The 25,568-nt window shown below is 36.6% G+C and overlaps 1 protein-coding gene across 3 annotated transcripts in view; it reads left to right on the top strand.

Annotated features, from left to right (window-relative positions):
- The window catches only part of DNAAF11 (dynein axonemal assembly factor 11), a 40,375-nt gene that overhangs the window by 6,000 nt on the left and 8,807 nt on the right, over positions 1–25,568 (top strand). For 2 of the 3 annotated variants that reach the window (XM_074557168.1, XM_074557185.1), the window contains exons 3-11: positions 528–605; positions 2,406–2,578; positions 3,560–3,759; positions 4,847–5,038; positions 7,784–7,861; positions 10,422–10,487; positions 12,131–12,200; positions 13,033–13,128; positions 19,234–19,319. In XM_074557168.1, the coding sequence (XP_074413269.1) occupies positions 528–605; positions 2,406–2,578; positions 3,560–3,759; positions 4,847–5,038; positions 7,784–7,861; positions 10,422–10,487; positions 12,131–12,200; positions 13,033–13,128; positions 19,234–19,319 (1,039 nt within the window). The remainder of the gene's footprint in view (positions 1–527; positions 606–2,405; positions 2,579–3,559; positions 3,760–4,846; positions 5,039–7,783; positions 7,862–10,421; positions 10,488–12,130; positions 12,201–13,032; positions 13,129–19,233; positions 19,320–25,568) is intronic. The other variant, XM_074557177.1, reaches the window with a different exon arrangement.

Raw genomic sequence — 25,568 nt, 5'->3', positions numbered from 1 at the left:
CCACTGCCTTCAACACAGCTCTCCCAACGTACAGAAATAGAGAAATTTTCATTTCATTACAGAAATATTGCAAAAACAAACATCCAAACTAAGCTGCACAAGTTCTTGCTGAGAAATTGATGTCATCGTTTGTGAATTCTGTAGAAAATACCTCTTCAAGTTCTTTGCAAACTGTGGTAGGATTCATGTCACTGAATTTGTAGATATCTCACATTTCCCAAGATGGAATGTCTCACTATGCTTTTTCAGCCATTCCTCTTGAATTAGATATGTGTTTTATGGATTTGTGATTAAAATGTGTTTAAAACTTTCCTTGTTTCTTTTTGCTTTTTTATTTTATGTTTTCAGAAAACTTTTTTGTTTTGTCTTTTTATTAACATTAAAATATTAATGTCCAGTAATGTGGTACATATTCTGATTTGTCCTTTGCCGTTTTTCTGCTTCATTGTTGCTTTAAGGTAAGCAGGTGAAATCATCATACTTTCCAGTGCTGAAAACTGAAGTAATCCATCTATGTTTTGTTGCAGAAAATGTGAGCAAACTAAAGAAGCTGGAATATTTAAATGTAGCTTTGAACAACATTGAAAGAATTGAAAATCTGGAAGGTCAGATTTTGAAAAAAGCCATTTTGCCTTTTCAGATTAGAACACTGAAGTTGTGACTCTGTGTAAAAGAGGGTGGAAGCCATTAAGCATGCCCACCTGTGGGGGTATTTTGTGGATGTGTAAATGATCCTTGGGTGCAGGGTTTCAGTAGGTTCTTTTTTGTGGCAAGCACTTCCTACTGCTGAATTTTTCTCTTTGAACTTTCCTAAATGTCTCCGGGTCACGTTTCATCTTCAGGAATCAAATGTCACACGCAAGAAGGTTCTGTGCTCAGCACAGGTTGCATTGAGGGTCTGAGTTTTTTAAAAGAGGTTTTCAGAGGATTTTTTTTCTCTTCATTGCTTGGAATCCTGTCTGTTTTATCTGTGTTTAATCCTTTATCCTGTCACTTTTGCACATTTCATGTGCAAAATATGGCGCTTTCCAAGATTAAAATCTAACACTTGGAGCAAGCCATAAACACATTCCATATTACTTGAATAATTTATGACTTGATTGTTTTCTGTTTCTCAGTTCGGATTAGGCCAGCTGCTGAACCTTTATATCCAACTTGACAAAGGAACAGTTAAAAAAACCAAAACAAACAAACTGATTGGTTGGTTGGTTATTTGTATGTGTGTTTTGGTTTCATTTTGTTTTTCTTTTGTTGGTTTAGTTGAGTGCTTGGTTGGTTTACTTTGTGCTTTTAAGTCTGCAAACTGATTCAAGGGGATGGCTTAAATAAGAAAACAAGCAAATAGACTAAACACAAATTTGAAAATAGTGAAGAAGTAGGTAGTGTAGTACATATTTGGGAATTTGCTGAGAAAGTTGCATTTTTTTTCGTGCCACTAAATTTTAAGCTCAGCTATCAGGCTGTATTATTTATTACTGTGATTTGTCATTTACTTAGGAGTTACAACCTTTGGGATTGGCCCTTGCATAAATTTGGGTTCTTTAAATCCCCTAATAAATTGTTCCATGTTGTTTACTCTCTTACAGCCCAACTGTGCATAAAACTTAGCAGATAGACCAGGAAAGGAAAATGATTACAGTGATGTGAATCAAAGTTGAGCTTACTCTCAGCTCAAGTTTTTACTCTTAGAGTCAAGTTTATGATTCATGGACACATTATGATAACAGGAAAGGCTAATAAATTTAAAAATCAGATTTTCCAGATCATCTTGTTATCTAATTTATAGTTTCTGTTTGTAATGAATTGTTTTAGTACAAACACTTTCTCACCAGTTGTTGCAATTTAACCAATGATAAAGTGTTTACAATGACAGCTGAGTCCACAGAGTGGAAAATATAACTTGCAGTGAGTTTTTGGGAAGTCTTGTCTTTGTACTTGAATAATATTGCCAGAGATTACCCATACTCAGAAATGAAACTCATAATTAATCCTGCTGTCTTTAAGCAATTGGACTGGATTTTAGCCATATGATTGAGACTTAGCTGAGAAGGGATATCATGGCAATCAGACTGTTAAAAAGGAAATCCAGCTTATCTGAAAATTAAATATTTAATAGCTCATCCATGAATGTTCACAAAGTTTTGATACTGATAAAGCCAATAATGTTATGGTATTTTGTATTTTATTGAGTTTGTTTTATTCCTGTAAATATTGTAAGCTCATAAACTTTAGCTGTGAGTCACTCTCACTCAGAAAGAGTCTTGGAAAAGATGAGTTCTGATAGAATGAAATCAGTTTACAGAGCACAAATGGAGACAGTTTTATATCCAATTGTGTATGTGTGTATGTATATCATGTGTACAGTTATGTTATGGACAAATTGAATTAAGGCTTCTTTCAAACAGGCTGTGAAGAATTGAAGAAACTTGACCTGACAGCAAATTTCATTGGTGAACTCTCCAGCATTGAATCACTAAAATGCAATATTCATCTGAAGGAGTTGTTTTTAATGGGTAACCCATGTACTGAATTTGAAGGTTATAGACAATTTGTAGTGGCAACTCTTCAGAAATTAAAAGTAAGATTTTAAAACTTAAATCCAAATAAAATATGAGTGCTGTTGACTGAACATACTTAGCCTAAACAAAAAAAAACCTGTACTTGGAAAACCACTAGACTTTTTTTTAATGTTCACAGGAAATTAAATTCTATTCCAAAGAAGAAATGACTACAATAAATAATATGATAATAATTGGTTCCATTCTGATGGAACCACAATTATTCATTAACTTTTCTGTCATCTTTATTGGAGATTCTTAAACAAAAGTTTTTCAGGTTTTTTGTTTTTTTCAAATAAATGTGTTTTACAGTTCTGGCAGTTTTTTCCTCATGGTTGTTATATACAATGTATTTTTAAATTATTAGCATGATTGCAGAGAGCTAGTGGGTTGTTGGTACCATTCCAGCAATATGTACTAAACCTGAGTGTGAGACAGAAAAAAATACAAATTGGTGTAAAACTGCACTACATTGCCTTGGCTGGAAATAGACACTGAGATTGTGGTTTTGTGCTGTGACTGAGCTGATGTAATGATTTCCTGCCAATGAAGCAGTCTCAGGCCTGAAAGATGTTCTCACAATTTTCCTCAGAGAAGCACAGGCACTGCTTAACTTATTAAGAGTAGATTCAACTTTCTCAGTTGGCAGCAAGCTTAGACATCAAAAGAAATCATTTTGGGTTGAATCAAAATCAGACAAAGACCAGAAATGGCTGAAGGGAGTCTCTACTGTATAGTCTAGTAAGACTAATTAAAATTCCTGGAAAATGCTAAAAGCAGATCTTAGAAACACAAAACCATTTTCAGATCTGAATAGAAAGTAATTGTTAATGCTTTGTAATAAAGTATAATCACATAGTGCTTTTGATATGTGAAAGATGCATTTCTAATTATAGACAGAGCTTAATTATCCAAATTAAACTACAATTGAATAGATTTATTGATTTGAATATATTTATACTTTCTCACATATTTATATTGACTTTTTCTCCTTTGGGAAGTATTTGGATAGTAAAGAAATAGAACGTTCAGAGAGGATTAAAGCCCTTCAAGACTATCCAGAAGTGCAATGGAAAATCAGAGAACAGGAAGCAGCTTACCTTCTCAAAAGGGCCAGAGAAAAGGAAGAGGCTCAAAGAAGGATGCAAGAAAAAAAGGATGAGAAACAGAAACAAATGGACTCTAAGCCTGGATGTGACAGGTAACAGTGAACAATAACAGTTTGTGAGTAAACATTATTCTTTCTTTATTCACAAGTTTGGCTTTTTCCATTAAAGAATTTATATAATTCCACTTAAGTATTTTGTTCATCGTTATTGTTGATTCAAGCAGAGTTATTTCTCCTCATGCATGTTACCTCTAATGAAAAATATAATTAGTTACAAACATAATTTATTATTGACCTGCAGACACAGTTCAAAAGAATTTTTTGTCCCAAAACTCCAAGCTAAGTTGTCTGGGTGCCAAAATAGTTTAATTAATAGTTTCTTTCAGGAGAACAGCTGGAAATTGTTGTTTAAGGTAAAGCAGGGGTTCCAGAGAAAGCAGCTGTTCATCTATAATTGCTTTTGCCATAGTATCATCTTCAGCCTCTGAGGGCTGAAATGGAATATTGCAGGCCTTTGGTGTTGGTTTTCCCATTTCTGCCATTTCATGTCACTGACATTACCTGGGCAGCAGCAGGATTTTTGTCTGGTGTCATCCTCTATTGCACTTGCTGCCCATTTTATTTTTAATCCCATAGAAACTGTTCCATGAAGCTGCCTGCAGAAATTTGTCCTCATAGATCACACCTGTATCATAAATTTAGTTGTCTCTCTCTATTGATAGAGATTTATAGAAGCTTACAGCTAGGGGGAAAAAATTATTCAGGTGTTAAGATTGTATTTGAGGAGATGCTCATTGCTACCATATAAATTCCTGATCTAATGTTGGGAATTCTTAAACAGCACATGGACGGAAGGTTTTTTCTCACCTGAAAGTTGTGAGGGTATCTGAAAATTCTTTTCTGAAATTAAATCTGTTGAACTATCTCTCAGGGTTTTCAGGGGATTAGGTACAGCCATACTATCACTTCATAGTCAGGTAAATAAAAAACATTATGTCAAAATGTGCTTTGTTGATTGACAAAAGAAGCAGAGCAGAGAATGTTCTCCAAATATATAAGATACCAATCTTGATAGGAATTGTACAGTTATTATTGGGTTAAAAAATATTATTGCAGTAATTTATTAGCAAGTTACTTTTCCTTCACTTCATTGGGGTAATATTTCAGTGATCTTGTGTAGCCCAGACTCCCCACAGGAAAAACCCAATCAGGCAGAAGCAGATGGAGAGCAAGAAAGATGCAGAACTGTTGAAAATGATGATGATGATGAAGACAGAAAATTTTGGGAGGAGCCTACACCATACACTCCAGAATCTAGATTAGAAACTCACAGATACATGGAAGAAAAAAGGAGAGCTAAAGACAACGCAAGGTACTTCTTTGTTTTAATATCTTGATGAATTGGAGGAGAAATTTTCAAAGGTGCAGAGAACAGGCAGATGATTGCCTGACATTAAATGTTACTGAGAAATGACAGCTTAAATGCCTGTTGATTGTTAAAATAGACTTATACAGTCTAAACGAAATATTCAGATTATTGATTTTGTTTTCTTTCATTTTCTAAACTTCATTTTGTACTCCTTATTTTATTTTTCCTCAGAGTTTTTAAATATAGGTTTTTTTCAACTTATTTTTATGCAGTTTAGAAGTTCCACTTTTCTGGCAGCTAACTGTTTTGTGTAGTTCAACATTTAACTTTCTGCTAAAAACATTTATCCATACTGCAGATTGCATTATGTAAAGCAGGCCATGCTACAAGTTTTTTGCCCAAGTGGCATTTCAGGCACTTCTTCCATGTAACTGATAATTTTTTTCTCATACTTTATCAAAGATATTTGTCACAAGTCATAAGATTCTTTTATCTGTGCTATTTGGCATGGTAAATCTGAAGAAGTCTGGTCCCTGAAAAGCCTTTAAAACTTCATAAATTTGTTCCTTGTTTTGCTGAACATGCAAAATATATGCAGATAATAGCAAAACCCTGCAGTATTTTATTGCTTCTGGCTTATCAGTTCCACAGACATTGTAAACAGTGTCTTGTTGTTTACAGTGTCTTTTTTTTCCCCCTCTCTGTCTTCTACTTATATAACATACTTTGTGCTGGAGGTTTTTTTAGCTGTTCTTTTTAAGGACTTGCTTTTTAAAATTTTTGTCAAGGCTAAGTATTGAAAAAGTCAGTTCTAGGGAATTCTCCAGGAAATCTGGAAATGTGCATAACTTGTTGTTATTATTAATTCAAGTTCTAGCACTTTCCTGGAAGAACTTCTGTGAAACTCAGTTTCTAGCCAGTTTGAGTTTTGCTGTGTTTGGAAATGCCTTGGTCTAGTCAAAAGCAAATGTGTTCCAAATGCTTCCCTCTAAAAATTCAAGGACAGTCCAAACAGTGTTATAATAAAGATATAATAATTAATTTCTGAATTTTTCTGAATTCCCAAAGCATTTGAAAGAGTTTAAAAATCCTTTTATGGGTCATTTGATTTGGTGTTGAGAAAGTTTCACAGCATCTCCTTAAAATGGCTCACATGAATAGACAATTTCATCTGGGAACAGATTGTTAAAAGCTAACAGGTGGTAGGATATAATTTGTGAGGTGTTTCTGAGAACATCCTTTGGACAGTGGTGGTTCATTCACTTTGCATTTAAGTGTAAAGTCTAGGAATTCAGGTGTGGAGACTGGCAGCCCACAAATCCCACACAAAAGCTGATTTATGTTATAGGATAATGTTTAACACTTGGACAATTGTCTTTCTTAAACAGAAATTGGTTTTATGTAGTCGTTTCAGTAGGTTTATTTAAATGTTTTTCTTTCTTCTTCAAATCCCTTGTATTTATAGACCAAATCTGTTTTTATGGGCTTTTTCCCCAAGGTGTTCTAAATCTATAATATCTTATATCTATCATTAGTGATTTACCTTTAACATGCTCTTAGTCTTGAATTTATGGTAAGAAATAGGTTCAGGAACAGAAAAGAAACAATGCATTGTTGTTGGGGTTTTTTGGAGAAATGTTTTCCCTTTTAATATGGTGATTAAAGTGGTCATACCCACTATATTGACCAGCTGAAGAGTGGTCAATATAGTGGGTATGACCACTTTATTGAAGAGTGGATTAATGCAATGTGACAATTACAGTGCTGTATTTTTAAAGAAAACTCCATATTTTTACTTAGGTGTGATCAGACTTTTCTTTTTCATGTTACTAAAATTCCTTGCTCTTCCTTCCCATGCTCATAATCTAAACATTTACACAGGAAAATACCAGTATTACAAGTATCAATATATTAATACCAGTATTACAAGTCTTAATAATCTTACTGTGATCTACTTTGGGCAGATAAATTTATCATAGCTTGTTTATTGTACTAAATGAAAGTCAGTTTAGTTTAATTGCTCATAGCTGGAAATGGACAGTAAATGTTAAAGTAATATATCAGTACATCATGAGTAAATCTGGAATATGTATTGCATTTTTTGAAGTAAGAACACAGCAAAAAATGTAATTTATGCATCAACAAATAATCTATTCTAGATGTCTGCCCTTTGGTCCTACCGTATCCTATTTAATGCTGCTTTTAATCTTTTGACCATTAAAATTCTTCTTGCTAGAGCAAAATTAGTGATTGAGAGACAGATGCTGTTTGAAGGCAACCCAGGCATTTGTTCAGTGGGAGTAATCAAGTGAGCATGAATAAAACTCTTTAGAATTGCTTGCCCATACATCAAACCAGTTATCAGTGGCAACACCTCATGATGAGTTTCACCATTTATAACTAGAAAAATGTTCCATTACATACATTTAAGCCATCCTTATTTTCTTGTGGTATACCAGATAATTTGATATATTTCTGTTTGATAAGGACATGGTGATATACAGAAGAAGTCACTGTCCATGTAAGTTGTGACATTATAAATTATTTGCTCATGTTTAGATGATGTTCTTAATGTGCAATTGGACCCATGATGCAATCTGTTTTGCTTCTGCTCTAAATTGTAGCCTTACATCAAATACCAGATAATTCTTATGTCTTGCCATCCTCTTCTTTATTTTTGCTATTTTACACAATAATGCAACTTTTTATTGATTAACCATAAACAATTTTTCTTTCTGTTTCATTAAGGGAATCAAAAAAGAGAGAGAAGACTGCTTGGACATTGGTCACTGCAGAAGGAAAAGTTCTGAATGTGAATGTGCCTAAGTATGTAAGGTTAAGAGATTAAGCAGTCTAATCTCTCTGCAGTTGATTTGGGCAGCTATTTCAATATATGTGACAATCCAAAAATAAGAAGGCTGAGAAATTTTTGTTGCAGTATTATATTCCTTGTGGGAAAAGTGGATTCTAAATTTATATTCTGATGCTGGAAGAAGAATCAGTTGTCATTGCATTATGTGTTAAGGATTGTTTAATTTAACAACTTCCTCTTTAAAGATTGAAGAACTTGTTTTTTTGTAAAATATATAAGATATTTTAGTCTTTTCCCTTCTATAGTAAGGCTCTTTCTTGGAGCATCTTCTAATAGTGTAAAAAGTTTAACTGTTGAAGATAAATGTGTATGACAAGTCACTTAAAATGTGAAAAAATACATTCCAGTAATATTTCTGGACAAAATAATTCTGTCCTCTGATGACAGGTGAAAGGGTAATCAGCTTCTGGCAAGAGGCCCTGTGGCCCTGAGTGAGGTCTCCAGCAACAGAGGACGGGGTTACAGAGGAGTGTCTTGTGTTTTACCATTGACAAAGGCACTTGGATTTTCAGGTGTTTTGGAATGAGTTTCCAGGGATATCAGCCATTGTTTTTACTTGAACCAAACTTTCATTTTCTAGGGGAAAGCAGGGGACTGAGTGCAAATATTTTTCCTTATCAACAGCTCCCCATAGGGTCTCCTGCAGCAGAGTGGGATGAGAAAGTGGCCACTGACCTCTGCAAAACCAAATCTATGCACATGATTATCATAAGCATGAAGACTGCTTTCTAAATCTTGGAAATTTAGAAATCCTTGCAAATTCAAGAAATTATATGCAGTGCACATTTTTCAGTAGAACAGAGAGAACTAAAGGCAGTGCAAGAGTTTAGTGTCATGTAGAGCCATGTTTAGTCTGTCTGTACCAGGAGATACTTTCCATTGTATTGATATACTTTTTCCAGTAAAAATGTATTGACTAAAAAAATATTTGTATGATTTTCTAATCCAAAAAGACAAGCCTAAAATAATTTAAATCTTTTGTTAGTAGAAGTTACTTGCACCTCCAAAAAGCAGGGACATTTAGACTAAATCTCTAGCTATCTTTTTTAGAAGAAACAGAGTTCACTGTTAGTAGCATCCTTGTTTGTGTCACCCGAGTTTTCTGAATTTAGTCTGTGGATGTGCCCACATAGAGCCAGACCAATGAGCATTTTTTGTCATGACTTCAACAAGAATGTCACAGCTGTTCAGTGCAATCTGGCAGTGTATTGGAGAGACATAAAGAAAGAGATACAAATAAGCAGATGGTGTTCTCCAAAGTTTTTGCTTCAACGTGGAAGTCTCACGTCCATAAAAATGTCCAAACTTCTCTGATGTTCTTTTGGAAAGTTAGCAAGAGGAATAGCTGCTTGCTGCTGAGGACAGACTGTTTCTGTACTTCAGTTCTAATTAAGATTCCTCCTGGAAATTTTATAATTCTGTCCTCTTGTTCACCCTTCATGTTTTAGTGGATTCTCAAGATCAGTGATGCAGTAAGACAGGAAATAAAACTGTTTTGTATTCTCTGCACTTTTCCAATAAAAAATACTTGTAAACTACAACCTGTAAACTTTCTTGCAAATTGACTGTCCCAGAATATAGGAGATCCAGGAGTGAAAAGCATATCTGGGAAATATTTTTGTTGCTGAAAAAATTTTTCTTCAAATCTGGTAACATTTGAGCATCTTTCTATTACCAGAACCCATCTTTTTTAAGTATTTTAATGTCACTGAAATAGCCCAGATAAATTATATTAAGCAAAATCCCTTCATATAATACTAATAACTAATTTATCAAAAGCTTCTCTTTTGTAGGTAATTTCATTCTTTTTTCCCCCTGCTTTCATGCATGGGAAATATTTGAGCATATGAGCAGAACTTGTAAGTCTAGACTAGATCTCCTTACAGTTGTAATAATAGATTGCATCAATTTATAACTGATAAGATTCATTCCCAATTTTAAGAACACAGCCAACAAATCACAAAAATACAGCTAATACAATCTACAGGCTCATTTTCAGTACATATAAAGCTTATAGAATCAAGGATATTATGCAGATCATGTTTTACTCTGGAAATACACAGACAGATTTTTATACTTGGGACAAATTAATTACTATGAATAAAGTGCATGTCTTTTGAACATACAATAAGGTTAGAATTACAAAGATCTGTGTTTTTCTTGCATTTTGGAACTGTTTTTTCTGTGAAGATGTAATAGAGCAGACAGGTTTCACCAGCAGATGTCTCTCGTTCTGCATTGTCAAAATAAGCTTAATTTTAACCGACCTTCAGCGGAGGATTTTTTCCTCTTTCTTGTGGTTTGAGTAGGGAGAACAGAAAATAAATATCAGAATGACCTTGTCTCAAATGCCAGTACTGGAGCAAATGGCAACTGTTTCTAAATTATCACATGACATTGTCTAAATGGTGTTTGTATTCATCTAAAATTGCTGACATTTGAACTATGCTGTAATGTTTGCTTACTCACTCCAGCAGTATTTATCCTGGAGCTGTTTCTTGTCATTGTCTTTAGGCTTCATTTCTCTCTGAAAGATGATGAAGAAAACAACCAGATCATCTTGGATCTTGCTGTTTACAGGTCAGATCTTTTTTCCCAATAATTTTTGCCACTCATGAGATGTAATACACAGTTTTTCAATTATACTGCTCTCTGTAATGGGGACTTTTCAAGAAGAAAACAAATAATGTAGTGGATAGTGAAACCAATCTCAAAACCTGGAAGGAAGTAAAGCTGAATAAGCCAAAGGCCCTTCAGACTGTTCTGTTAAACCTGAATGGACACTGTGTCTGATAATCCTTTTGGGAGCTGATGTTTTTCTGCAGCCCACAGGCAGGTGTCTTCCACACTTGTTCTCTTATACATATGTAAAATCTTTTCCATTCTTCCTCTGCAGATAAGGGCTGCAGGGAGAGGGGTTTTTGCTCATGCTTTGGCTCTAAAAGTGCTTCATTACTGTTAATGTGCTTCTAGTTAAATTCTTCTTCTCCCTGAGGCAGACAGAGTAGGGTGGACTTGTCTTATTTTCCTTGATTAGTGAGAAGAGTCCATGGCTCATGCCTATTCTTGAAATGTACTAGAGCATTGCTTGGAAGAAATTTGGTTGAGTCAGGCAAAATCTGACGAGGAGATAGTATATACACTGCTAAGCATTTCAATGACCTTTTCCATTCTTCAGGAAGGGGCTGGAAAGCCAAAAGTTTATCTGTCCATAATAGAAACTTGTTACATAAAACTTGTACTAGTTTTATATCACAAAAATATTATTCATGCCAGGTGTGCTTCCCTTGAAAGTCATTAATTTCCCTCAAAAGAGGTTTGCTCCATGTTTCTGACTTACAAGATACAGATCTTTTTCTGGAACCTCAGAAAATCTATTCAGGTTCAATAAACTGCTGGATGTGCTACAGAATCACAGAACCATTTAGGTTGGAAAACACCTTCAAGGTCATTAAGTCCAGCCTTTGACTCATCATGACTTAGCCAACTACCCCACAGCACTAAGTGCCATGTACAGTCATTTCTTGAACACTTTGGGACCCTGGGTAGTCCAGATTTTAATAATCTGTGCTCACCTGTAAGAAATGCAGACTAAAACATTTGAAAAATTCACCTGTTAAGTAATGTTGTAAAAGAAGAGAAATGGGAAATACATGCTTGTGCATTCCCATGAGTCACATCAGGTGTCACATAGGGAAGAGCAGATATAAAACTGGAGCTTTTACAGGCCACAAATTTTGTTTGAAAGATGTAAAATGACTGTGTTTTCTGGGAATAGAAAGTATATCTGTTCATTGTTTTCCAGCAAGTTCTGTACAAAAAAGGGGAATTTTGGGGGGAATCTGTTATAATTTTAGTAGTAAAACCTTCAGAAGGAAAAGTAGCAAATAATTTTCACAACTTAAAATAGTATGTAGATTAATTTTCATATAATGTAAAGAACTGAACTAACAGATGAAAGACCTTTTTGTTTTCATCAAGGATTTTGAATTCTTGCAGTTATACAATAGCAAATGTCATGGACTTGGTAGAATTTAGACATTATTGTAAGTGACATTCACAAGAAGATTATGGGGTGTTTTTCCCAAAAACTTTAAACCCTAGTAGTATTTTGGAAAATCTAATAACTGAAATTTAAGCTTGTGCTTTATATATTGTGAAATTTTGAAAGAGCTATATGCTCTATTGTAGATTGATTCATTTTTTTCTGTTTCATTTTGAAGACATTTGGACACTTCTTTACTTGATGTTGATGTGCAGCCAACTTACGTACGAGTACTGGTGAAGGGAAAGGTTTGTGATTTTTTATACATTCATTTTTAAATCAAGAGTTAATGTTTGCCATAGTTATTCAGTGAACTCTGGATCTGACTTCTCTAAGTTACCAATCATGTGCATCTATGCAGAGAGAATGTTCTTTCAATACCAGCATTATTTTGAAACACACATAAACTGTGGAAGTCCTAACCAGAAGATGTACAAAGCCTGAAATAAAATTTCACTTTCCTTCTCTCCTCTCTTCTTATTCTCCCCACACAGTGTACCATAATTCACTTTAGAAGAGAGCTTCCTAGTTGCCCTAGGCTAGAACTTAGCAATTTCACAATCTGGAATTTATACCTGACAGAAACCAATGGATGTATATTCTTTTGGAAGGGCATTTAAAATGTCATTCCAGTTTTCTCTCTTCTTGGTGGTTTTAATTTTATCATCATTTTAGAAAAAAAAATTCCAAGTACTTCCACAGTAAACCAAAATCCCTATTTTTAACTGAGCCAACTTCATAAACAAAACTTGAGAATTAATTTATGTTGAAATAGACTGGATAATCTTTCTCTTTTAATTGCTAATATAAGTCAAGCATCATTTGTAACCTTCTTTAGAAATGCCACTTCAGGAATGGCAGCAGTTCAGGAACATACATCTGACTCTACTTGTAAGCAAAAGCTATTTAGCCTAATTTATTAGGTTTAGTAATACCATACATAAAGTGAAAGCATTTACACCTGCAGTGTCCTTACAACCAAAGGATGTGATAGTGGTGGCCTTGTATTTGTTTTGTCCATGTAAAAGAAAGAAAAAAATATTTTAGCATGATATACTTTAATTCCATTTTGTTTGGTAGCCTTTTCAGCTTGTGCTCCCTGAGGAAGTGAAGCCAGACAGCAGCTGTGCTAAAAGATCACAAACAACTGGCCATTTAGTTGTCACCATGCCAAAGGTATGTAAAACAGGAGACATCACACAAAGGTCCTTAAATGTTGTGAGTACTTTCGGAATGTCTCTGAGTTACAGGTAACATCTGGCTTGCTAAAGATATGCAGTCTTGCCTTTCCCATCAGGGCATATTTCCCAAGAAAAGGAACATTGCATAAAGACAATTTAATTGCAGAGCCAAGCCTTAGTATTTAAAAACCCTCTAAAGGAACATATGAAAATCAGTATTAATAGAAATTTGTATTTCCTTTACTTTAAACGGGATCAGCTTTTTATGTGCTAAAAGAGACTATGCAAAACATGCAGTATTATGCAAATGTCTAAGAAGATAGGATTTTTTAAATAAGGAAAATAAACCCATACCTACTATCTTTTTCCACTTGTGAAATAATAAGAACAAATCGTTTTATCACAACTTGTGTGGCACACATATATATGAAGGTTACATATTTGTCCAAATAAAGGGATCATGCACTACTCTCATTTCTCATGTGTTTGGAAAAAGAGTTGCTTTATGAATGAAGAGATCATTTTCCCTTCATGCTCTGCCTGGCTGGAAAGGATCCCCTGACCAGCTGTACAAACTACTGTGACCATAGAGCAGGAATGTTGTGGCAGCATGGTGTTTCAACTGAAACTGCTTGGATCAGGCAAGGAGCTGGAAGTTCTGGGGAGGTGGAGTTCCAGAGATGAGAATGGGTTGTATGGTGGGGTTCTGGATGCTGAGGGAGAAGTTAATCAACTGCAGCATCTTCTGCTGTTGCCTTGGGAGCATTGGGTTGCTTTTAAGGCCTCTGTAGGACATCTTATACTTCTGGCTTTTGGAATATGATAATCCTGCCCAGGGATAGTTACAGTGAAAAAAACCATCTCTTGGTGCTCTAGGTCTTCTGGACTTCAGGAAATTTCTCTGTTGTGTAAGGGCAGGGGATATGTGTGGGTCCACCAGAGTATATCAAATGCATTTCCTTCTGAAGGAGGAAGCTATTTAGCTGAAATAGCTTCCCCTGCTCTATGGGGTTATTTTTTTTCTCTTTGTGCTCTGATTTAATTCTAAGACTATGCATCTAGTAGCTCTAACTTTTGTGGGTATTGCCTTTTATGTTCCCTTCTATAATCCAATCCCATACGATCTGTCTGTCCCTATGAGGACAGCCCCTCATGGAATCACAAACTGTCACTCTAGAATCAAACATGCATTTTTGCCAAAAACTGTAAGAATACTGAAAATTGTACTTATTTAGTTAAGGTTTTCTGAATGTTCAAAATTCACTCAAATGAGAATTTATGTTTCCATAAATTTGTTCGAAAATGAGGCCTTGACATTTGTCATTTTGAATAGTGTAATTTTCAAATGTATATGATTTATTTTTGTTTAATAGTTACTTGTCTTTGCAGTTTTCTGTCCCATACCCTGCTTTTATTACTCATACATCTTGCTAGTCCCTTTGTGGATGATCAATGCCTTAGAAAATGTAAATATTTCCAAGTGTTTCTGGATATCTATTAACTCTGCTGCCTACCCATAAAATCATACCTAAATCAGCAAAATGAATAGTCTCTCTTCACACTGTGATTGAGAACTGCCTTTATTCCATTATTAACTTTATATTTAACCTACCTTGATATTTTAGCTACACCTACGTATTTTGCCTAGCCTGAGGCTCTGGAGCATACTTCCTCTCAGAATATGTGATTCTCAGATATTTGTAAAACATGAGGAGAGAGAAGCACTATGGAATAACTGGATAGATGTCCTCAGCTTGGCCTTGGTTTGGTTAAAACTGCTTGAGTAGCTTGGGGATGCATGAATGGAATGCTGCATGTTGTCAGTGGATTTTGGGAAGCAGCTTTGGAGAAAAGCAAAGTCTTGGTTGCCACATAGCTGAACGTGAGTCAGCAATATCCTCTTCTGTCAGAGAACACCAGCTGTGTCCTGAGCAGCTTAGGAGCATGGCCAGCAGGTGGAGGGAGGCCATCCTCCCCCTTGTTCAGCCTTGGTGGGAGACACATGGAGTGGTGGGCTCCCCAGTGCAAGAGAGACATGGACCTGCTGGAGAGAACCCAGCAAAGGGCCACAAGGATGATCAAGGAATTGGGGCACCTCTCCTGTGAGGAAAGGCTGAGAGAGCTGGGACTGTCCAGCCTGGAGGAGAGAAGGCTCAAGGGGATCTCATCAATACACAGAAATACCCTAAAGGAAGAGTGCAAAGGATCAGAGCCAGGCTCTTTTCAGTGGTGCCCAGTGACAGCCCCAGAGACAGTGGGCACAGACTGAAATGCAGGAGTTCCCCCTGAAGACCAGGAGACTCTGACTGTGAGGGTGACCAGGCGTCTGCACTGGTCACCCAGGGAGGTTGTGAACCCTCCATCCCTGGAGATGTTCTAAAGCCATCTGGACATGGTCCTGGGCAACTGGCTCAAGTGGCTTGACCAGGGGGCTTGGATTAGATGATCTCCACAGGTCCTTGCCAATCTCCAGCATTCTGTGGTCCTGTGAACTTCATAGATTTACTGACAAAAGATGAATCTGTGTTACTTCATTGCAGTTGCATGTAAAGGATACTAATCTATTGTTCACTTTTTAATTGACTTTTTACATTCACAGAATCTGTTCTCTTCTCCTAGGACTGAAATGGAGTGCTCATTTGAAATTTTTGGGGCATAGTTCCTCTTCAGATAATCTCAAACCATACAAATTTTATCATTATGATTAATGGGATGTAATATAGGAAGAAAGGTAGATGAATAATGATTGACAACAGGAAAGCCAATAGATATTTTTCTTGCAGAATATTATGGCTGATTTTATCAATGCTTGAGAATACTGGTTCAAGATCAGCAACTTAATGGGAATTCCTCTTAGTAAAGTTAATAGAAAGACCAGAATACATTCCATTTCTTTTAGGCTGTATCAGTGACAAGATAAGCTTAATGACTATATTACACTGTATTTTATCCTTTTTGTTTCTAAAAAACAGTTATCAAAATATTTTTTTTTTTGCAGCTAGATAAATGGCCTAGCACATTCCTTACATAAGTGAAATGTCCACTAATCTAAAAATAGTCTCCTATAATAAGCTTCATGCAATAGTGTCCTAAAAATATCTCTCTCTTTTCAGTCACACAATAGAAATCTATCTGAATTCCAAGTGTTTTTCACTTGGTTTACTGAGATCCTGATCAGGTTAATAAACCTTTCTTCATTCATCTTCCAGCCTGTTTATAGTTCCCTAGTCTTTAAAAACAAAACCAAAACTTCTTTCATTGCCTCTCTGAGGAGCTTGTCACATCACAGATGTTGGAGATAGTAAATTCCACATGAAGTAAAAGAAAGGAATAATTTTCACATTAATTTCTGGGAACATATTTTTAACCATATTACATGCTACACAACAAATAACCACAGAATGGGTGCCTTTCTAAGGCAGTGTTTACCAACATTTTTTGGAAGGTCATCAAAAGAAACTGAAGGACACAATGTTCAGTGAAATAATATAGTGACACCTTTAAAGTGTAGTGCTTATACTGCAATAATTCTTTGTATGGAGATTTTACATGAGCAAGGTGTGGACAGTGACTACATTGTACATGCCTTGTGTTCTGGGAAAAATATTTGTGACATGAAACTTCTCCAATTTTGAACCTCTGTGCTTTGGCAGCATCATCTTTGCAGATGATGCAGGCAAATAAAAAAATGGAAGGTTCTTTAATAGAATTTGACTAAAATTGGCATATTAAATAAATTATTTCATAAAATGTCATCAGTAGATTACACCAGCAGTTCAATTGCTGCCTCAGTAAAAGCATCAAACCCCAGTGTTATTAACAAGCAGGTTTTATTTAGGGTTTTGAGACATTCTCTGTCATGTTTGAAAACTTTCTTTTTCTTAGCTTAGTGAGTCAGAGAGTAAAATTTAGACTTTTGATCAATTCTTTATTATATTACCAGCCTCAAATGAATGCTGACAGCTTTTTATTGCCTGGGATTTCAAAAGAGATTCGAAATTTAAAGATCAATGAGAGTTAGATTGCTTAATTAATCTAAAAATAGGAGTAGTGTGTATTATGCATGTCAGTTTTATTTGATAGAATTACTTCATATAATTCTTACTTATCTAGGTATGGTAAATGTGGTAATATTTCATTATCATCAAAGGCATGTGGAGACACAGCTCTGGAATCCTAGAAATCTAATAATCTTTCAGCATAAATGTGTTTCAGGGAAAATCTGTTTCCTCAAATTCCCGCTGTAGAATAAGAAAGCCATTGTAGGGAAAAAAAGATGGACTGAAACTATGAATAAAAATATGGCTTTTGCATATTCCTTCTGTTTTCTCAAATACACTCCAGATTTTTTTTAAAACATCTCTATCTAGAATCCTTTGATACTGATCTCAAAAGGGGTCATTTCCTGTTTTCTAATTAATCATAGAATCATAGGGTAGGCTGGGTTGGATGGAACACATCAGGATCATCAAATCCAACTCCTCACACCATGTGCCTGAGAGCATTGTCAAAGTGCTTCTTGAACTCTTTCAGGTGTTACTACTTCCCTGGGAAGCCTGCTCCAGTGCCCAAACACCTTCTGGGTAACGAACCTTTTCCTGATATCCAACCTTAACCTCCTCTGGCACAACTCCAGGCATTCCCTTGGGTCCTGTCACTGGTCACCTGAGAGAAGAGATCAGTGCCTGCCTGTCCTCTTCCTCTCATGAGGATGCTGAAGATCTCAATGAAGTCTCCCCTCCATCTCCTCCAGGCTGAAGAGACCAAGTGACCTCAGCCACTCCTCATACAGCTTCTCCTCCACACCCTTCACCATCCTCATGTCCTCCTTTGGATGCTCTCTCATATCTTCATGTCTTTTTTATATTGTGCTGCCCAAAACTGTACACTAAAATGTAAATACTAGAAATCATAGTATTAGTATCATAAATATTAGTATCATAGAATAACTTTCAGAAAGCTTCATTATATTGATTTAGTCAATTTTTTAATATACCACAGGCTTCAAATTTCACATTATCTTTCTACTGAGGCCAAAGTAGGCAAATCCTAACCCTTCCATAAGTTCCAAGGTCAGTTCTTGTCAGGGATGTATTTTCTTAGGAGTGCAGAATCAGCATGTTTCTCCACCGTCCTTGATGGTGTGCTCTGAGGACAAAGAAAGAAGCACAAGTCTCAAGGGGATCAGCAGAATGAATTTCTGTTAAAAAAAAAGAATATTTGAAAAGCGGGAAGGTAGAAATAAACAAGGCTTTCTTTCTGTCATCAAAGCATATACAGAACCAGAGGGATTCAGCCTCTTCACACTGATTCTCAGAAACAGATGACTGAAGCTACAGACTGTCTTTATATAATTTGGGGTTCAGAGGGGAGACTAAATTCACAGTGAAGGGCTTCTGGAACAGACTGCTCTCAAATCAGTTGGACTGTGAAACAGTGAATAACATGAACTATTTGGTGTAGTTCCTGTTCTTCCTCCTTTCAGATGTTTCAGGGATGCCTCTCCCATGCTGTTGTTATGAAGGGAAAGAGATCCTTTTACAATGAGATACCCTTTTGTCAATAACACATCTTCCAAAAAATCATGGTGGATGTGTTTTCTTTGAGAAGGGGAATCCCTCTGGACTTTGAACCTAAGTTTCTGTTTTAGCAAAGGAGCTGAAGGAGTTTGTGGTCACTTGTCATTTGAGTGGGGAGAAGTCCAGATTGCAGCTGATTTTTTAATAAAAATGTCAGAACAAGTACTTGGACACCAGAACCAAAATGAAATCAGTAATGTGCATTATTAACATGGTGCTAAACAAGATGGTATATATTTAAACACAAGTAGATGTATATATTTAAAGACTCTTTAAATATATACATCTACTTGTGTATAAATGTTTGACTATATTTCCATTCAGATAATTTGGTTTAACTTTCCTTATGTCTGTGTTTCATGCTAAGTGAAGAGTGGTAAAATGTAACAGAAAGAGTAAATGTCACAAGAGAAAATTTATGCAGACACTCACAATTTTCTATTTTTGAAAGATTATTTAAATGCTTGCAAGCAAAAGTGTCAACTTTTATGAGAATTGTGTTTTGTCTATTTTTATTTTAGGCTAAAGAAATAATCCTGGCTAAGCAAAACGTTTCAGCTTCAATTAAACATTCTGACTGCAATACACAGCAAAAAGCCACAAGAAGGTAATTCCTTTTTATCTTCTGTATCAGTTTTTTTTTTTATCAGTGTGTTATTCTCATGCCAGAATATGTACTTATTTTATGTTATTGTTGAAAATATGAAAATATTTATTAGTGGAGAGTAAAAGTATGTCTAAAAGTTTTAGATTAATAACCTGTCTGGTGCTGTTTATTAAAAAGTGATCTCCTTCAATACCAGAGCCAAACATCCACTTATTTTTGCGTATCAGTTTTTTTCGATCACCTCATTCAGGTTGTTAACTAGTATATGCTAAAACAAAATCACCTACTGAGAATGGCCTCTGCAGAGCTCCTTGCTATGGAACTCAACTCTGGAAACCTTGTAGAAAACAATTATTTTGAATCTGTCTCATGAATGTATTTTCTTACTGTTATACAGGTTAATCTACTGCTTTTGTAAATAGCTTCTAAAAACAATTCTGTAAGGTACTGTAACCCAGATCCATCCTATCAAATATGATGTCAACTTGAAATCTTGTAATTAATGACTGCCGAAAGCAAGTGAATATCAGTGATGCACTATTTTCTGTTTTAACCCTTAGCAAATGCTACTGTAGATAGACAGTGGGGTTCACGAACACTTGGCCTAAGTACAAACACCATGATATATGTTTTAATCTTTCCTTTTCCTTTTGCTATAGCCAATGATAATCATACCAGAATAAGATATTCTAACAAGAAAGTCCCTTAAGCGGTTTATCCATTTATATTTGAAGTGTTGCACTTGTTTCCTTGTTTGATTTCATTGTGTTGAATCTTGGTAAAAAGGCTAAGGAGTTAGTAAAAAATGGCATTTTGGATCTTGACTGTTCTTGGTTTTATTATTTAGGACACTGGTAAAACGGTTCTGCAAGAGTCAGTTGTTATTAATTCTACTTTTAGTTTTTCATTTCTAAGAAAAATCAGTCCTTAACTTCTTTTCTTGATGATCTGCCTTATGAGAAGATGAGAGGGCACCTGCAAGAATTGCTTGAGGTTTCTAATGAGCCCCAAGGACTGTACCCTTTCCTTGGGAAGCAGTCATTACAACAGTACATCAATCTGATTACAGAGTATTTGAAATGCTGCAGAAGATCTAGGTAAAGTGGAGGATACTTACTCTCCATTATACTTGCAAAGTCATGGAAAGAGTCAGGTGAAGCCCCTGGTAACTGGAAAAATGGAAATATTGCACCCATTTTAAAAAGATTAGAAACAAGGACGCTAGGAATTTGATTGCAATTGGAGGAGAAAAAAAGCAAATGTAGGATATTTGGGATACTTAGTGAATACAAGATAATGGACCGGCATTCTATCAGGTGCAGTGCAAAGGACGAAAACATGCTCAAACTATGCTCACAGATGTTTCAGAAAGAAGGGGAAAAATCAAGAAGGAAGACATAACTTGGAGGGGAAGGTATGAGGGACATGCCTTTTTGAAAAAAATTTTTTTTTTCAAAAAAATTTTTTTTTTTGAAAAAAAAAAAATTAAGGTCTTGCCCAAAGTCAAAGCCATCAAAACAATATGCCATCAACTGCAGGCAGATGCAGCAAAGCCTGCCTAAATCGATCCCCGCTAAAGGCCAAAGTAAATAGGAAGGACTTACAAACACTCTGGAATCGAGATTCCATTTGAGGAATTGCAATTGGAGGAGAAAAAAAAGAAATGTGGGAAATTTGGGACATTTAGTGACTACAAGAAAATGGTCCGGGATTCTATCAGGTGCAGTGCAAAGTATCAAAACATGCCAAAATTAAGCTCCCAGATGTTGCAATAGGATGGGAAAAATCAAGGAGGATGACACAACTTGGAGGGAAAGGAATGAGGGACATGCCATGCATATTTTGGAAAAAAAAAAATTAGGAAAATCTTGCTCCAAGTCAAAGCCATCTAAACCATATGCCATCAAGTGCCAGCACATGCATCAAAGCCTGCCTAAATCGTTCCCCGCTGAAAGCCAAAGTAAAAAAGAAGGACTTACACACACTCTGGAATGGAGATTCCATCCAAGCAATTGCAATTGGAGGAGAAAAAAAAGTAACGTGGGAAATTTGGGACATTTAGTGACTACAAGATAATGGACCAGGATTCTATCAGGTGCAGTGCAAAAGACAAAAACATGCCAAAATTAGGCTCCCAGATGTTGCAAAAGAAAGGGAAAAATCAAGGAGGATGACACAACTTGGAGGGGAAGGAATGAGGGACATGCCATGCATATTTTGGAAAAAAAAAAATTAGGAAAATCTTGCTCCAAGTCAAAGCCATCTAAACCATATGCCATCAAGTGCCAGCACATGCATCAATGCCTGCCCAAATCGATCCCCGTTGAAGGCCAAAGTAAATAAGAAGGACTTACACACACTTTGGAATGGAGATTCCGTCCAAGCAATTGCAATTGGAGGAGAAAAAAAAGAAATGTGGAAAATTTGGGACATTTAGTGACTACAAGATAATGGACCAGGATTCTATCAGGTGCAGTGCAAAGTATCAAAAGATGCCAAAATTAAGCTCCCAGATGTTGCAAAAGGAAGGGAAAAATCAAGGAGGATGACACAACTTGGAGGGGAAGGAATGAGGGACATGCCATGCATATTTTGGAAAAAAAAAATAGGAAAATCTTGCTGAAAGTCAAAGCCATCAAAACCATATGCCATCAAGTGCCAGCACATGCAGCAAAGCTTGCCCAAATCGATCCCCGTTGAAGGCCAAAGTAAACAAGAAGGACTTACACACACTTTGGAATGGAGATTCCATCCAAGCAATTGCAATTGGAGGAGAAAAAAAAGAAATGTGGGAAATTTGGGACATTTAGTGACTACAAGATAATGGACCAGGATTCTATCAGGTGCAGTGCAAAAGACAAAAACATGCCAAAATTAGGCTCCCAGATATTGCAAAAGCAGGGAAAATAGTCCAGTAGGGAGACACAACTTGGAGGGAAAGATATGAGGGACATGCCAGGGACACATAGGAAAAAAAAGAAAACTCAAAAAATCTTGCTGAAAGTCAAAGCCATGAAAAGACATGGCATGCCATCTAGTGCAGGGACATGCCCCAAAGATTCCTCTATTGGTCCCCCTTGAAACCGCAAGATTCCGTTTCCCTTCCCGAAAGGAATAGAAATTTCCTTTCGGGGAGGGAAACGGAATCTTGCGAACCTGAAAAGAAAGGCTAACAAACACTCTGGAAAGGAGATAGGATCAAATGAAATGCAATTGAAAAAAAGCAGAAAATCGGGAGATTTAGTGCCTTCAAGAAATCGTTTGGGAGGAAATGAGCTGCAGTGCAAAGGACCAAAACATGCCCAAACTCTGCTCCCAGATGTTGCAGAAGCAAGGGAAAAAGTCAAACAGGAAGACACAACTTGGAGGGGAAGATATGAGGGACATGCCATGGACACTTTGGGAAAAAAAAAAAAAAAAACAACAAAAATTCTTGCCCAAAGTCAAAGCCATCAAAATCATATGCCATCAAGCCCAGGCACATGCAGTAATGCCTGCCCAAATCGATCCCCGCTGAAAGCCAAAGTAAACAAGAAGGACCTACACACACTCTGGAATGGAGATTCCATCCAAGCAATTGCAATTGGAGGAGAAAAAAAAGAAATGTGGGAAATTTGGGACATTTAGTGACTTCAAGAAAATGGACCGGGATTGTATCAGGTGCAGTGCTAAGTACCAAAACATGCCAAAATTAAGCTCCCAGATGTTGCAAAAGGAAGGGAAAAATCAAGGAGGATGACACAACTTGGAGGGGAAGGAATGAGGGACATGCCATGCATATTTTGGAAAAAAAAAAATTAGGAAAATCTTGCTCCAAGTCAAAGCAATCTAAACCGTATGCCATCAAGTGCCATCACATGCATCAAAGCCTACCGAAATTGATCCCCGTTGAAGGCCAAAGTAAATAAGAAGGACTTACACACACTTTGGAATGGAGATTCCATCCAGGCAATTGCAATTGGAGGAGAAAAAAAGTAATTTGGGAAATTTGGGACATTTAGTGACTACAAGATAATGGACCAGGATTCTATCAGGTGCAGTGCAAAAGACAAAAACATGCCAAAATTAGGCTCCCAGATGTTGCAAAAGAAAGGGAAAAATCAAGGAGGATGACAAAACTTGGAGGGGAAGGAATGAGGGACATGCCATGCATATTTTGGAAAAAAAAATTAAGAAAATCTTGCTCCAAGTCAAAGCCATCAAAACCATATGCCATCAAGTGCCAGCACATGCAGCAAAGCCTGCCCAAATCGATCCCTGTTGAAGGCCAAAGTAAATAAGAAGGACTTACAAACACTTTGGAATGGAGATTCCGTCCAAGCAATTGCAATTGGAGGAGAAAAAAAAGAAATGTGGAAAATTTGGGACATTTAGTGACTACAAGATAATGGTCCGGGATTCTATCAGATGCAGTGCAAAGTATCAAAAGATGCCAAAATTAAGCTCCCAGATGTTGCAAAAGGAAGGGAAAAATCAAGGAGGATGACACAACTTGGAGGGAAAGATATGAGGGACATGCCATGGACATTTGGGAAAAAAAAAAAAAACCAACAAAAATTCTTGCTCCAAGTCAAAGCCATCAAAACCATATGCCATCAAGCCCAGGTACATGCAGTAATGCCTGCCCAAATCGATCCCCGCTGAAAGCCAAAGTAAATAAGACGGACCTACACACACTCTGGAATGGAGATTCCATCCAAGCAATTGCAATTGGAGGAGAAAAAAAAGAAATGTGGGAAATTTGGGACATTTAGTGACTACAAGATAATGGACCAGGATTCTATCAGGTGCAGTGCAAAAGACAAAAACATGCCAAAATTAGGCTCCCAGATGTTGCAAAAGCAGGGAAAATAGTCCAGTAGGAAGACACAACTTGGAGGGGAAGATGTGAGGGACATGCCAGGGATACATAGGAAAAAAAGAAAACTCAAAAAATCTTGCTGAAAGTCAAAGCCATGAAAAGACATGGCATGCCATCTAGTGCAGGGACATGCCCCAAAGATTCCTCTATTGGTCCCCCTTGAAACCGCAAGATTCCGTTTCCCTTCCCGAAAGGAATAGAAATTTCCTTTCGGGGAGGGAAACGGAATCTTGCGAACCTGAAAAGAAAGGCTAACAAACACTCTGGAAAGGAGATAGGATCAAATGAAATGCAATTGAAAAAAAGCAGAAAATCGGGAGATTTAGTGCCTTCAAGAAATCGTTTGGGAGGAAATGAGCTGCAGTGCAAAGGACCAAAACATGCCCAAACTCTGCTCCCAGATGTTGCAGAAGCAAGGGAAAAAGTCAAACAGGAAGACACAACTTGGAGGGGAAGATATGAGGGACATGCCATGGACACTTTGGGAAAAAAAAAAAAAAACAACAAAAATTCTTGCACACAGTCAAAGCCATCAAAACCATATGCCATCAAGCCCAGGCACATGCAGTAATCCCTGCCCAAATCGATCCCTGCTGAAAGCCAAAGTAAACAAGAAGGACCTACACACACTCTGGAATGGAGATTCCATCCAAGCAATTGCAATTGGAGGAGAAAAAAAAGAAATGTGGGAAATTTGGGACATTTAGTGACTACAAGAAAATGGACCAGGATTCTATCAGGTGCAGTGCAAAGTATCAAAAGATGCCAAAATTAAGCTCCCAGATGTTGCAAAAGGAAGGGAAAAATCAAGGAGGATGACACAACTTGGAGGGGAAGGAATGAGGGACATGCCATGCATATTTTGGAAAAAAAAAATTAGGAAAATCTTGCTCCAAGTCAAAGCCATCAAAACCATATGCCATCAATGCTGGCACATGCAGCAAAGCCTGCCTAAATCGATCCCTGCTGAAAACCAAAGTAAATAAGAAGGTCTTACGAACGCTCTGCAATGGAGGTTCCATCCGAGCAATTGCAATTCGAGGAGAAACAAAAACAAATGTGGGAAATTTGGGAAATTTAGTCACTACTAGAAAATGGTACGTGATCCTATCACTTGCAGGGCAAATGAGCAAAACATGTCCAAACTGTGCTCACAGATGTTGCAGAAGCAAGGGAAAAACGTCAAACAGGAAGACACAACTTGGAGGGGAAAATATGAGGGACATGCCATGGATACATAGGTAAAAAAGAAAAAATCAAAAAATCTTGCTCAAAGTCAAGGCCATGAAAATGCATGACATTCCATCTAGTGCAGGTACTTGCACCAAAGATTCCTCTTTTGGTCCCCATTGAAACCGCAAGATTCCCTTTCCATTCCCAAAAGTAAA

This window comes from Zonotrichia albicollis, chromosome 1, assembly GCF_047830755.1.
Source record: "Zonotrichia albicollis isolate bZonAlb1 chromosome 1, bZonAlb1.hap1, whole genome shotgun sequence".
NCBI classification, from domain to species: Eukaryota; Metazoa; Chordata; class Aves; order Passeriformes; family Passerellidae; genus Zonotrichia; species Zonotrichia albicollis.
This window is presented reverse-complemented; position numbering and strand designations above follow the sequence as displayed.